The sequence below is a fragment of the Adiantum capillus-veneris genome, chromosome 14 (assembly GCF_014529385.1).
Source record: "Adiantum capillus-veneris isolate H3 chromosome 14, ASM1452938v2, whole genome shotgun sequence".
Lineage (NCBI taxonomy): Eukaryota > Viridiplantae > Streptophyta > Polypodiopsida > Polypodiales > Pteridaceae > Adiantum > Adiantum capillus-veneris.
In genome coordinates, this window is record NC_140944.1 from 62,224,789 (window position 1) to 62,239,935 (window position 15,147).

General features: G+C 44.9%; 1 protein-coding gene across 3 annotated transcripts in view; it reads left to right on the plus strand.

The window, feature by feature from the left end:
• The first annotated feature begins 925 nt into the window (after positions 1-925).
• LOC147442484 (uncharacterized) overlaps positions 926-15,147 on the plus strand; it is a 59,100-nt gene continuing 44,878 nt past the window's right edge. The window contains exons 1-3 of one of the 3 annotated variants that reach the window (XM_086528646.1): positions 926-1,510; positions 1,917-2,037; positions 2,118-2,182. In XM_086528646.1, the coding sequence (XP_086384772.1) occupies positions 1,443-1,510; positions 1,917-2,037; positions 2,118-2,182 (254 nt within the window). In that variant the 5' untranslated portion in view covers positions 926-1,442. Of the gene's footprint in view, positions 1,511-1,916; positions 2,038-2,117; positions 2,633-15,147 lie in introns of all 3 variants that reach the window. The other 2 variants (XM_086528645.1, XM_086528644.1) reach the window with 2 other exon arrangements.

Below are 15,147 nucleotides of genomic sequence, written 5' to 3' on the forward strand. Positions count from 1 at the left end.
GAAGCCCTTGCTGTGCAAGAATTCCTACTAGTAAACTCAACAAACAAGCTTTGGATGTGCATGTAATATTGAGCGAGTACTTTCAAACAAGATGAGGTTGTGCAAGCATGGTTTACGAGATTAAATGATATGTGCACATTACACTTTGACACGAAAGAGAGAATTTTACGAAGCAGGAGGTGAGCAATACCTCTATCAAAGCTCTGCTTGTGCTGGTGGCGCTTGAAGGTTTTGATTGCTGCAATGACTAGCGGGAGATGTTAAAAAGAAGAGGGAGTTGTTGAAAGTGCTGGATTGTGGTTGGTTGGCACCGGGGATGGGTAGACGTAGATGACCTCGACCCCTCAGACGAAATAGTGATTGTGGCCGTGACAAGGCATGCCACGGATTTTCTCAACGACTTCCACCGCCTAGTGTGACGTTTGAAAATTCTACCGACGATTTCAATTTGTTGAACATGGATTTTGGGATGGCCGGGTGCTTGTGTGTGACACTGGCCTTACACAGGAAGTAGCCTAGTTCTCATGAAACACCGTTGATCACCGACTCCTGACTCCTGAGACTCTCTCTCTCTCTCTCTCTCTCTCTCTATACAAGGCTACACACGTCGCATTGCGAGCTCGCTCACAACTTCTCTAGACGAAACGAAAGCATACACATCCAGTTCTGCACGACCTGCAAGACGCAGCTGCATGGGGGTCCGCCATTTGACATTGTAAAAGCGTCGAAGGAGAGAGTGACTCTAGACTCTAGCTCATTATCTGGAATGCAGAGAGTTCTCTCGAGCTTTGTAGCTTGAGCGCTTCTCTGCGCCTTCCCCATCGATTCGGCTTTGCTGCAGTGAAGCCGTAGCCTTTTGTTGGGCGCCCGCATCATTCAAGACACACTCACACACTCATCCCCCCCCCCCCCCCCCCCCCCCCCCCCCCCACACACACACACATACACACACACACACACACACACTGCTCTCTCTACATGTGGCAATTGCAGAAGCTTTTCAGAAAGAGAAAGGGAAGGAGGGCTGCGTCATGAGTCCGCCTCATGATCAAGAGCCCAAGGTCAAGGTAAGGGGCCAGGGATTTAGCTTTCTCTGAGGGTTAGAAGAGCAGATGCTAACCCTAGGATAAGGACAGAGGTCCCGGTGCCATCGATGTGTATGTCTGCACACTAGGATCGAGTCATCAGGCGTCAGATCTGCCTGCAAAAGATGAGGGGGTAGTCTTGAGCGCTTGCGCGCATTCGCTCTATGGTTACATACAGCATTTTTGCCGTTACCTCTTTCTAGGTTATAACGCCTTTGCTTCAAATTCAATCTCCTTCCTAGCGAAAGGGAGTTCTTGTTTTATAGCAGAGTAGCACAACACTGCGTGGAATATACCCCTCATCATCTCCCCCTCACAGCTAATCTTGAAGCAGGAGCACAGCACCTAAAGACAAGCATGGAGGAGGGCAATCAAGCTTTGCAGTCAACCATGGATCCTTCTTCTAGCTCATCGCTGCTTGAGAGGTACGCTTTTTCCTGTTTTTAGTTCTTAAGAAGGAATGCAGACTGTCTGAATTACTGACTTCCCTAATCCTCTGCCCCAAATGAGATCCTCTGGCTTCTGTGGAGTTTTGTTAGCAATTGCCTATCTCTGTGATTTTTATCAGAGGAGATAAACATTCATTTCCACAGGCAATGCCATCAGTTGAACAATTTTTAGAGCATCTCAGGGAAGGGCTCATGACTTGCCATTGGTGTGTATGGTTTATTATTGTCTCTTAAAGGTTGTACTAGTCTCCTCAAATGATTGTTAAGCCATGCAATGGCCCCTTTAATGAGCATGGGCTTTCAAGCTTAGAATTTGAATTCGATATCGACATCTGTTTTTGTAGGGTTCTCTGCTGGCTAACCTTGTGTTAAATTGCCACAGAAGGCCTTCTGGAGAGGAAGATCCAGCAGCAATGACTATTGAGTTTCTTCGTGCACGTTTGCTGTCTGAGCGGTCTGTATCAAAGGCAGCTCGTGAAAGATCGCAACAGTTAGCTAAGAAGGTTTATGAAATTTTCGAGGTCAATTTTCCCTTTCAACTTTCCCTATTCGTGAGCTTATGTGTTGCCCTCCTCTCTTCCAGGTTTCGGAGCTGGAGGAGCGCTTAGAGGTGGAGATACAACTTCGGAAAAAGATAGAAGCAGACAGGTTGGAGATCCTTTTAAAGTATAAGGCAGAACTTAGTGAAGAGTATGGTGACTTTTTTGCTTCAAGCTTGGGAGAAAGAGATGAAAGTGCTCTTGATTCCCCTAATTCTAGAAAGCATGACAACAACGAGGAATTTGTCTCTTATACTCCTAATGAAGATGGGGAAGGTTTACCTCATAGCAGGCTTGAGCAGTTTGACAGGAGCGATTCTTCACAGCAGTTCAGTCGCGAGGACGCAAATGATGAGGATGATGAGACAGACCATTCAGGACGGGAAAAGGGTGTTCTATCGTGGGGTAAACGAAAAGGTTCAAAAAAAGAATTTGGGCATGGCACGGATTGGCTTGGGAGAAACTTTTCGCAGAGGTCGCTTACATCTACTGATGGTGAATCCCCACAAAAGAAATGGGCTGGCAAGTCAGTTCGGCAGATCAGGAAAAGGGAGAGCAGGTAAAAGTCTAATTGTGCATGTGACACAGCTATCACTATGTCTTCCACATTATGCCTGCCTGCCCTCTTCTCTTCGAAGTTCTTCTCGGCTATTCATCATTAAGCTAGTTACTTATGTGACAATAGGAAAGGGTTGCACGGGGTATAGCAGCCTGCAAAACCACCCTCCTAGCATTTATATGGAAAAGTGGATGCTCTGTTTTTGTTTACCTGCATTACCACCTATCGCAGCCTTTTGCGTTTCATACTAGTGGCATTTTCCTGTAAAGTCCAGAAGTGCCTTCTTGAAGTACTTCTGCAATTCTACTTGTAAGTGCTCGTGCCATTTTATTCACTCTCTTAGCTCAATTATATTTGAAGCTATGGCCTTGTTCAATGTGAAAGACATTGTAGTGCAAAGCCTTTAGTGAGTGAGATTGTATCATTAAAAAAAGGGAAATGCAAACCATTATCTGGTTATGAACAAAGAGAATCTAGCAAGAGCTCTAGTAGAGTACGCATTCAGATTGTTTAAGAAAGAGAAAATGGGATTAGAAAGAGGTAGTACTAAGTAGAATAGAGGTTTGAGGAGCGGCATTGGAAAATGGATGGAATCGACTAATGAGCGGTGTGGGTGCAAGTAGGCCCCGTCTATGCGATGGCTGTGATCAACCTTTGAGAAATATGATACGACAACAAATGAACACCTATCTGAATCTGGTCTTAGTCTCCAGAGAGTTTACCTAGGTAGAGGAGAGAGGATGTAGCAGATTCGTTATGGGGTTGCGATGGATGTATCACACAGGAATGAAAGCACATGGGATCTAATGAAAGCACATGGATCTACACCTCCAAGCTGGTTTAACTTTGCCTTGACAAGGAAACACCACAAGGGTTGACTGGGAATTGCAAAGGGGGAAGGAGAAGAGACGAGCAAGGCTGGGGTTACCTGAACCAAAAATACAAGGAGGGGGAGAGACACTCACATGCGCTTTATCAAGTCTATTGGTCTACCTAGCGTCCATGAGCATCTCTAGTAGCTTGCCTACTATCAAGAATCAATCCAAACATTCATGTATTCTGAGAATAGCCCACTGCCACTTGGATATCTGAAACCGGCTTGTTCAATCCGAAAAGGGCGGTAGACTTTAAACTTAAACCTTATTTAGCTTTCACCCATTTAATTTGTCGTCCACTTTACCTGTACTTTCAAGACAACAAAGGGGAGAGGGATACAGGCTGCTAGATTGCACCTGTATGAGTAGACCGACACCAGATTGGCCCCTAACTTAGGCGCCCCTTTCGGTATTTCTTTATTCTTCAAAAGAGGGAATAAACACTGTGGATCCCTACCAGCTGCCCCGCACAAACTTGGCTGAATTTCCATTGTTCCAGCCTGATTTCGGCAGCATAATTGTACTAGGACCCTTCACAGTTAGTATTCCACGCATTGAATGACTTTCACGACGCATACGGGCACTTTGCAAAACCTGGCGAGAATCTGCAGCACGCTGAATTCTCTGTTTTCAGCCCGAAAATGCACCAGATCACCTGTACAGCAGTCCCCTCGCGTCCCCGAACCTCCTGGGGGTATTAGGGACCGTTTAGGGCCAAAACCCTAAACCTGCAAAAATACACAGCAGGCTGTAATTTACTGTTTCGGGCTCCGTTTCGCGTGCCGGTCGCATCCGTAGCAAGTCCTCGAGCTCCCGCACCTGTAGGGCTACTTGCCCTTTGAATCGGACGAGATTTCTGGCGTGAAACCTCTCCGAATTCACCTGTACCTGCGGGGGATTAGGTGCTAGCTAATCCAGTACCTGTGCAAGAGGCTCTTGCCTCGGCAATCGCGCATGAACCCACACAACTGTACATTGGTCAAATGAAAAGCCCACTAGAGGGGCATAACATACTGCCATAGGGGAGAGAGAGGGCAGTGCGTAGCGTGCAAGGCATCACTCCTGGCACCGCACTGTATATAGGAGGGAAAGCAAGCACTCCATAGCTCTTAACCTGTGACAAAATCTGAAAATGAGGCTCTTCTCCCTTCAAATTCAGCGCCACCTTCTCTTGCATGAGGAAAGTGCACCAGAATGTGCCACTTGGCACATTTACAAGCATTTTCCCGTTTCGGGGTTGCCGCCTAAAAATCTCCCAACCGGTTGCCCAGTTGACTTCACGGCAGAGTAAGAAAATGTTCCCTTTGTCATTCCGGAGGTAATGACGCCAACACATTTTCAGGTCCCAAAATAGCAGTTCCCTAAATTTTAGGAGATGCTGCCATTGTATCTTTCTAGGTCATCTGACCCTCTTTGTACACTGCAGCCACACCCAGAACTGAAATGTAGCCTCTGTAGCAAAGGATTCCACTTTGGCTAGTCAATGACCCCACTTTGGCTAACCATTGTCTTTGTCCAACCTTAGTGCTCTCTTGCCCTCAGGCCTGGACTCCCTCTGGACAGTTCCACACTAGCTATGCAATGCAGGGCAGTTAGATTTCCCGAGGGGTGTTTCCAAAAAGTGAAAGTAAATAGATAATAGGAAAGAAATCAACAAAAAGGATAGATAGTAGTCACACACTGGTGACATACCCCCCTGTTGAAATCTCAAACGTCCTCGTTTGCATCTATGTCGTACATGCTCCTAGTCAACACTGATGTATTCAACACTTGTCGACACATGTACGACACATACATGCTCATTGTCAATCCTGGTGTATTCAACACCTCGTCGACACATGTATTGCCTGCGTGTGAACCCTGTCCCAATGACATAGTGGTAGCTTCGCACTCTGCCATTGCTTTGAGTCACTAACTTTCCAATGACATAATGGTAGCTGCACATTTTGCCACTGTCTTATAGTACACGTTGGATCCCGTAACACTTTCGAGCATACCCAAACCGACAGTTTAAGAATGCAGTTACACATGTACTCTTTAATAGAAGCAATTACTGTATCCTTGACAAACTGACAAGAAATACTCACTTCTATAACACTAACCAAACTTTTGGACATTCCATAAGAGCAATTGCCAAACTGACAATCTGTACAGCTCTAACATTCATGTAACATATATTTCATTTGAGCTCACTTTAAATACCATGTACATCATTTGTTTCAGAAGCCATTGTCACACTGACAATCCATGTAGCTTTGAAACTCAAGGGGTCAAGGTAGGTTGCAAATCGAAGGCTTCAAGGTAAAGTGATAACACAGTTGGTGACTGTGCAAGTTCACCTTCTTCCATCCACTTAGCATCCATTGGTGGATAGTTTCTGAACTTTACCAAGTAACGCCTAGCAACCTTGCCTTTCACTTTCCTTTCTTTGTGTGCCAAAATCTGTTCAGGGACCAAGATCTCGTCAAGTTCCTCGACTTCCGGCTGATCTTCAGCTGGCATATCTTCTGGCACATCACCCACATAGGGTCTGAGAAGACTCACATGAAACGCATTGTGAATCTTCCAACTGTCAGGCAATTTCAGCCTATATGCAACATCACTGATTATGTCGCACACTTGAAAAGGCCCATAGTAACGCATGCTGAGCTTTGGAAACAGTCTTTCCTTGCCCTTCATCTTCTTTAACCTTGCCTTTTCAAAGCGTAAAAGCACCCAATCACCAAGTGAATATACCACTTCATGATGGTGACGATCAACTGCTTTCTTTTGCTTTGCTTGAGTCTTCTCTAAGGCCACTTTGACCTTCTTGTACATTTCATCCATGTCCTGAACATACTTATCTGCTTCAAATATCTTGTCCTTTGTATGCAGTATTGGAGGAACTTTCTTGCCACCTTCAACTATCTCAAAAGGTGCCTTTCCAGTTGATGAATGCACTGTATTATTGTATGCATACTCCACCAATGGCAAATACTGCTCCCACTTTCCTTTATGCTCTGACACATAACACTTCAGCAGATCTAGGACAATAGAATTTGCCTCTTCTGACTGCCCATCTGTTTGAGGATGAAATGACAAAGAGAATTTGAGCGTTGTGCCCATATTCTCAAACAAGCCTCTCCAGAACAAACTTGTCATGCGTGGATCACGGTCGCTAACAATCGACTGTGGCATGCCATGATACTTGAAAATATTGCTCATAAACAAGCGTGCCATCTGATCTGGCTTTATCTTCTTCCTGACAGGAATAAAATGAGCCTGTTTGCTAAATCTGCAAATAATGGTCCAAATACCATCGTTTCCTGTCTGCGTTCTCGGAAGATCAAAGATAAAATCCATAGCAATACTTTCCCATGGTTTATCTGGAATAGGTAGTGGTTGCAATAACCCTGGTGCCTTTTGCTTGTCAAACTTGACCTTCTGGCAAATTAGGCATTCTCGCACAAAGGCATCCACATCTCTTCTCAATGTAGGCCAGTAGAAGAATGTCTCAACCGCTTTAACTGTAGCATCAATACCACGATGCCCTGCATACGGTGGGACATGACTCTTCCATAACTTTGCGTCGCAATGGCTTTGTGACACACAATCTGCCATGCATCATCATGAACCCGTCTTTAAGAAGATAGTGTTCATGACGTTGTCCATCCATTAGCTGCTCGAAGACCCTTGCAAAATCTTCATCATTTGCATACTGTTCTCTCATATCATCAAGTTCATGATGATAAGGAATCGACACAGCTGAAATTTGTGGCTTCCTTGACAAGGCATCAACCACAACGTTCTTCTTGCCTTCCACATGCACAATCTGAAAATGGAACATGGACAAGATATTTGCCCATCGCATATGCTTCTCAGATAACTTTGTCTGTGTCAAGAAGTATCGCAAGGTCTGATGGTCCGTTTGGACAACGAAATCTGCACCTAGCAGGTAGTGTTTTCAACTTAAGAGCACATGAATTACAGCCAGTAACTCTTTCTCATAGACCTGCATGGTCATCTTTGGCCCTTGCAAGATTCTGCTCTCATAGGCTACTACCCTGCCATCTTGCATTAGCACTGCACCAATGCTACTACCACAGGCGTCACACTGGACCACAAATGACTTCCTAAGATCAGGCAACACAATGACTAGATCTGAAGTCATCTTTTCCTTTAAGAGATTAAAAGCTGAAATCTCTTTCTGTGTCCATCTAAAGGTGACTGCCTTCTTTTGAAGAGCATGTAAAGGTGAAGCAATCTCAGCGAAATTTCGGATAAACCTTCTGTAATAGGAGCATAGTCCCAAGAAGCTTCGGACATCATGCACCGTCTTCAAATCTGGCCATGACTTGATCGCTTCAACTTTTGCAGGATCCATTCTGACACCATCCTTTGAGACAATGTGTCCCAGAAAGTGAATCTCTTCTAGAAAAAATTCACTTTTCTTTGCATTGATGAGCAACCTATGACTGCGTAGCTCTTTGAACACAATGGCCAAGTGATGCCTATGCTCCTCTTCATTCTTTGAGTAGACTATCATGTCATCAAAGAATGTACCAACAAACTGTTGGTGTGGACGGAAAATTCTGTCCATCATCCTATTGAACGTAGCAGGAGCATTTGTGAGACCAAAGGGCATCACTAAAAATTCGTAAAGGCCAAACGTCGTACTAAAAGCAGTCTTGTGCACATCCTCTGATCTAATGCGGATCTGCTGGTACCCACTCTTTAGATCTATCTTGCTAAACATAGCTGCTGCTCCTAATTTGTCCAGAATATCATCAATTCTAGGTATAGGGAATCTATTCTTGATGGTATTCTTGTTCAGTGCACGGTAGTCGATGCACATACGCCATGAGCCATCTTTTTTTTGCACCAACAACACTGGAGAACACAATGGAGATGAACTGGGCTGAATCAACCCCTTTTCTAACAGCTCCTGTACTTGGCCCATTATCTCTTTCTGCTGAGCCGCACTAACCCTGTACGGAGGCTTATTTAGTGGGCTACTGCCTGACACCAAATCTATTGCATGGTCCTCGGGTCTCTTTGGCGGTAATTGAGACGGTAATGAATCGGAAAAACAGTCACTATACTGTTGTAAAAACATTGACCTTTCTTTATCTAGCACAGATAAATTTGATTCATCACAATCTGGCACTTCACGTGCAAAAACCAAGTACGCAGAATGATGCTTTTTCATTACAGAAGTAATAGTAGAAGCTGATACAGTGGGAATAGACTCCCTTTTAAGCTTTACATCCAGAATGTGAGTCTTTCCCCTGCTCTGTACAGTAATCTTTTTGTTGTAGGCATCCATGATTCCCTGTACACGAAACAATTAAGGAATACTAACAACACATCACATCCGTCCAGTGGCATGATGTAAAATTCTTCAGCATCTACATAGGACTGGATATGTAGGCGCAACTTTCCAATGATGGGTGTCACAGCCTCTGTATGGCCAGGACATGCCAAACCTGCCTCTGCTGTATACCCTATCTCTTCAGGTCTGATTCCCAACTTTGAAGCCAATTCTGGGGAAATGAAGTTGGCTTTGGCACCTGGATCAAAGAAGATAAGCACTGTTTGATCCCTGACCTTTCCCCATGCTCTGCAAAGCTCACTTGCATCTGAATTTGGCTTATCGCCCACCATATCTGGCACTAGACTAGCCATGGGCTTCTTTCCTTTCCTGTCCTCCTTGTCTTCAGAATCAGCTGGCCTTTTCTTTGTAGGACAATTGTAAGCAATGTGGCCAGGCTGCTCACATATAGCATTTGTTCTCTGTCCTCGGGACCTTCTTTTGCTCTTCCGACTTGCGAGGAAAACGTCTTTTCCATTTCTTCGCTGGTCCCTTTTCTGATTTAGCCGAAGCTTTGCCTTTCCCTGCGTTGGCTGGCTCCTGAGTCACTTTAGGAACCTCCTTGGAAACATACTTCTTTGCTGAATTTTTCTTGGCTGATCCTTCCTTGACGCCAGTATTGAATTCACAATCTTCTCCCTTGAGCAAACCATTGCCAGTGTTTGCTACCTCGATGAGCTGTGTCAAAGTAATGACTTTTGTCTTCGTACAGTACTTTCTCAATCCTTTAGGTAGGCCACAACAATATTTTTCAATCTATTCTGTCAATGGCTCAAACCTATAGGAAGTTACTGGAAGTAGAGCTTTCCAAAACTTCCGATTGTAATCATCCAGATTCTTGCAAGTAGCAGCATTAAGCTGGTGCCATTCTGTCATGACATCTGCTTCAAAGTCATCAGATAACCATGCTGCTGCAAAAATCTGCTTGAAGTAAATCCATGTTGACGGAGCTTGCCCTTGAAGCAATAAAGTTGTCCACCATTGTCCCGCATTCCCTGTCAAGAAAGTGGCTGCCTTGCGGACCTTTGAAGCCTCTGTAAAGTTTCCCCCTGCATAGGCCTTGTCAAACTGCTGGAGGAATGAGAGAGCCTTCTTCCTGTCATCAAACCCTGTAAAGGTCGTGAATAACACACCTTTGCCACCTTCTTTGTACGGAGTTGGCCTCTCCAGCGGCGTTAAATTGTCATATGGAAGTGACTGAAACATGGGAACACTATTAGGGTTCATCTGTGTTCCTTGGCCGCTATTAACTTGACCTGGAAATGCCATATTTGGCTGCTGATTTGTAATTCCAGCCATACCAAAATTTGCATGTGGCATCCCAAATTGGCCCTGAGTGCTTTGAAACCCTGGTAGCATGCCCGTGACACCATACATGGGGTTAGGCATCATCGTTTGAGCACCCCCGAACACTGTTCCTGGCGTGTAAAACTGATTTCCAGGTGCATGACCAACCATGCTCTGGAATACCGATCCACCTCCAAAATAGCCAAGGTGTACTGAAAGTGGTGGGAAGACCTGTTGCATAGCCTGTAGGTTGCTTCCCTGCCCATTAGAACCAGCTATAGGCTGCTGAAAGGTGGTGGGCTGAACTGGTACAGCCTGAAATACTGGCATCTCAGCCACCTGTTCTTGCACCTTAGGCACAGGTTGTGGAGACTGCATGTTCTCCGTCAAGTGTACAGGTGTTTCCATTGACTGTGCAATATGAATCACCTGTGCTCGAGCCTTAACAGGCTTTTGAATATGATCGAGTGACCCAACTTGCTGAGACGGAACAGGAGGTTGCAGAAAGGCTAAAAACCTCGGGTTCTGCATTACTTGTGTGAACATAGCCACAGCAGTAGCCAACTGGGTCCTGAATATATCATCATCCGTCTGTGGTGGTCTTGAGGACTCACCCACTTCATGTGTCTGTTGACCTTGTGAAGAGGAAACCTCTTCAGTCACATCATCTGGTCTGTTAGCCATAATTACAGTTCCCTGTGACTGGTCTATGATCCCCTGTGTCTTCAAGCCCAAACTGACCAAGGCTCACTTCTATGGAAAAAAATGATTTGATCCCGTCGATGGAACCATGAAACCGGCCTGTTCAATCCGAAAAGGGCGGTAGACTTTACACATAAACCTTATTTAGCTTTCACCCATTTAATTTGTCGTCCACTTTACCTGTACTTTCAAGACACAACAAAGGGGAGAGGGATACAGGTTGCTAGATTGCACCTGTATTAGTAGACCGACACCAGATTGGCCCCTAACTTAGGCGCCCCTTTCGGTATTTCTTTATTCTTCAAAAGAGGGAATAAACACTGTGGATCCCTACAAGTTGCCCCGCACAAACTTGGCTGAATTTCCACTGTTCTGGCCCGATTTCGGCAGCATAACTGTACTAGGACCCTTCACAGTCAGTATTCCACGCATTGAATGACTTTCACGACGCATACGGGCACTTTGCAAAACCTGGCGAGAATCTGCAGCACGCTGAATTCTCTGTTTTCAGCCCCGAAAATGCGCCAGATCACCTGTACAACAATCCCCTCGCGTCCCCGAACCTCCTGGGGGTATTAGGGACCGTTTAGGGCCAAAACCCTAAACCTGCAAAAATACACAGCAGGCTGTAATTTACTGTTTCGGGCTCCGTTTCGCGTGCCGGTCGCATCCGTAGCAAGTCCTCGAGCTCTCGCACTTGTAGGGCTACTTGCCCTTTGAATCGGACGAGATTTCTGGCGTGAAACCTCTCCGAATTCACTTGTACCTGCGGGGGATTAGGTGCTAGCTAATCCAATACCTGTGCAAGAGGCTCTTGCCTCGGCAATCGCGCATGAACCCACACAACTGTACATTGGTCAAATGAAAAGCCCACTAGAGGGGCATAACATACTGCCATAGGGGAGAGAGAGGGGAGTGCGTAGCGTGCAAGGCATCACTCCTGGCACCGCACTGTATATAGGAGGGAAAGCAAGCACTCCATAGCTCTTAACCTGTGACAAAATCTGAAAATGAGGCTCTTCTCCCTTCAAATTCAACGCCACCTTCTCTTGCATGAGGAAAGTGCACCAGAATGTGCCACTTGGCACATTTACAAGCATTTTCCCGTTTCGGGGTTGCCGCCTAAAAATCTCCCAACCGGTTGCCTAGTTGACTTCACAGCAGAGTAAGAAAATGTTCCCTTTGTCATTCCGGAGGTAATGACGCCAACACATTTTCAGGTCCCAAAATAGCAGTTCCCTAAATTTTAGGAGATGCTGCCATTGTATCTTTCTAGGTCATCTGACCCTCTTTATACACTGCAGCCACACCCAGAACTGAAATGTAGCCTCTGTAGCAAAGGATTCCACTTTGGCTAGTCAATGACCCCACTTTGGCTAACCATAGTCTTTGTCCAACCTTAGTGCTCTCTTGCCCTCAGGCCTGGACTCCCTCTGGACAGTTCCACACTAGCTATGCAATGCAGGGCAGTTAGATTTCTCGAGGGGTGTTTCCAAAAAGTGAAAGTAAATAGATAATAGGAAAGAAATCAACAAAAAGGATGGATAGTAGTCACACGCTGGTGACAATATCTCCACATCTCTACAATTTGTGCCGAAGCAACTAAAGTTGATTGTTGCTTTTGGCGAATAGACCCACTCTCGACTGGCATTTTAGGTAAGAAGTCATTTGAGGATACTAGTCATGCCACGTCACCAAGTTGTGACATACCCCCTCAAACAAAGGGTAATTGCCCACGCTTGCAAAACATACAGAGAACCAGGATTAATAGACATTGGCTCCATGCAGACATGTCATTAACCAACACGCAAAAGAGGACAATCACAAAGCATGTACTAGTAATGAGCACAACGAACATCCAACAATCACCCCTTGTAAGACTTGAGACACGAAGTAAGATCATAACGAATCATTCCCACAGATTTTTGATGTACTAAAGTTATCATCATAACCATGATATCACCCCTATCGGGGAAGAGATATGATATGCTGTAGACATTCTATCTCATATATGCAATTTGGAAGAGAGTACACATCATTTGGTCGAACAATTCATCGTAGCAGTGTTGGTGAAGGAGGGCCATGTGCTACAACCTATGAAGGTCCAAAGTAAATGGTACACCTTTCGCAGTAAGGGCATGCAACAAGAAAGAAATTTTCGGAAACTATCTGATCAACCTCCGATAAGAAGAGCATATGCCCAAGAAGCTTCTCACATTGTAACATTCCACAAAGGTTGTTAATTGCGAATAGCCTCAACCTTGGCTGGATCCGTACTAACATCTCAAAGCAAAATGATGTGCCCCAAGAAGTGTATCTCTCGCATAAAGAACTCACTTTTCTTTCCATTGATCACCAACTTGTGTTCTCGTAGTGCTCTAAACACCCTTGGTAGATGCTCTCTTGTTGCAGACTTGGAGGAAACAATGATATCATCAAAGAGTGTGTCCAATATTGCCTGTGCTCTCGAAAAGTCTTGTCTATCATCCTATTGAACGTTGTAGGAGCATTTGTAAGCCCAAATGACATTACCAAAAAATCATACAATCCAAAGGACGTCCTGAATGCAGTCTTATATACATCTCTAGGAGCGATACTGTTATGTTGGTAAAATTTGGTATCCAGTCTTGAGATTGACCTACGGAAGCAAGGAGTACCGTGTAATTTGTCAAGTATATCATCAATCTTGGATATTGAAAAAGTTCTTGATGGTGGTTTTATTAAGAGCTTTATAGTCTATGCATATCCTCCAAGATCTGTCTTTCTTCTATGCAAGTAGTTTGGTGAACAAAAGAGCGATGAACTCGGGTGGATCATGTCACAAATTGCTGACGTCTCAAGCCCTTAAGAATGGAGCCAACTTGCAGATCACGGCCAAAGGGCCTAAACCCTAAGAAGAACAAGCAACAACAGAAGAAGAAGTCCTACCAACTTATGGGACCCCGTCCAATGGGACTCAAGTGACATAAAGGATTAAAATAAAGCAGTACTCACACACACTAAAAGAAGGATTTCCGTAGCAGCTGATGACGTGGCAGTTTTTTGGATTTTTCGATGACAGTGCTGATGTGGCAGATTTCTGCAAAACGCACTAACAATGCTGACATGGCAGTTGTACGGAATTCCATGATTTACGTTGACAGCTTTTTGGCATTGCTTTTGGACCGGAAGCTTTTGAGTTTGAAGGCTTTTCATGTAAATTGCTTTTGGGGCCTAAGGCCTTTAATTATGAGGCCATGGGCTCATTCTCTTGGAGAAGGTGCAGAGTCTGGAGTACCGGCTTGTACCGTGTTGATGCAATATAAAGAAATACCGAAAGGGGCGCCAAGGTTTGGGGCCAACACTCTCTAGGTTGGAATTTCGCCACTCCGTGTCGCGTGTCGTCTCTTTCTCTCAGTGATGTGCCAATTATTGAATATTCCTAATTGGATGAGATTGCTTGGGTATGTAATTTTAGTGCATCAAGACACTCGTGGAAGATCAGTACGGTCTGGGTGTGATGGCTAATTTTACTATGCCCGAATATCAAGAGTTCCGATTTAGACGAAAGGAGAAGCTAACTCCTTGATAAAAAGAGCCGAAAGGAGAAGCTAACTCCTTAACAAAAAGAGCAAACTGGTTGTCCCTCGGAATTTTTTTTTTGAGCTAACTTGAGTTGTTTTGTAGATATGCTGTAATCGCGAACGATTACTCCCTTTCAAGAAGGGGAGATGTCACAAACTGCTGACTTGTCACAGCCTAAAGAATGGAGCCAACTTACAGATGCCGCCCGAGGGGCCTAAACCCTAAGAAGAACAAGTAACAGAAGAAGAAGTCCTACCAACTTATGGGGACCCCATCCGATGGGGCCCCAAGTGACAAAGGAAGTAAAATAAAGCAGGATCCACACACAAACTCACGCAAAAACTGATGACGTGGGAGCTGCACGGATGCTCCGCGTTTTGCGTCGACTACTGACGTGGCAGTTGTACGGAATTCCGCAAAACGCGCTGGTAGCTTTTTGGCGTTGCTTTTGGACCAGAAGCTTTTGAGTTTGAAGGCTTTTCATTGTAAACTGCTTTTGGGGCCTATTCTGCTAAAAGTCTGTTCAACTGTTATTGAAGCGCTAAAAGTCTGTTCAATCTGTTCTTTTCTATTTGCACGTGGTGCTCGTCTCGTGACAGATCAAGCCCTTTTCCAATAGGTCGTTGGCTTGACTCATGATTTCTTTTTACTGTGCTCAGCTAACTCTATTCCGAGGTTAGCATGGAGATGAACTCCCTGGAATCAAATCAATAGGGGGATCTTCCGCTCGCTAAGGA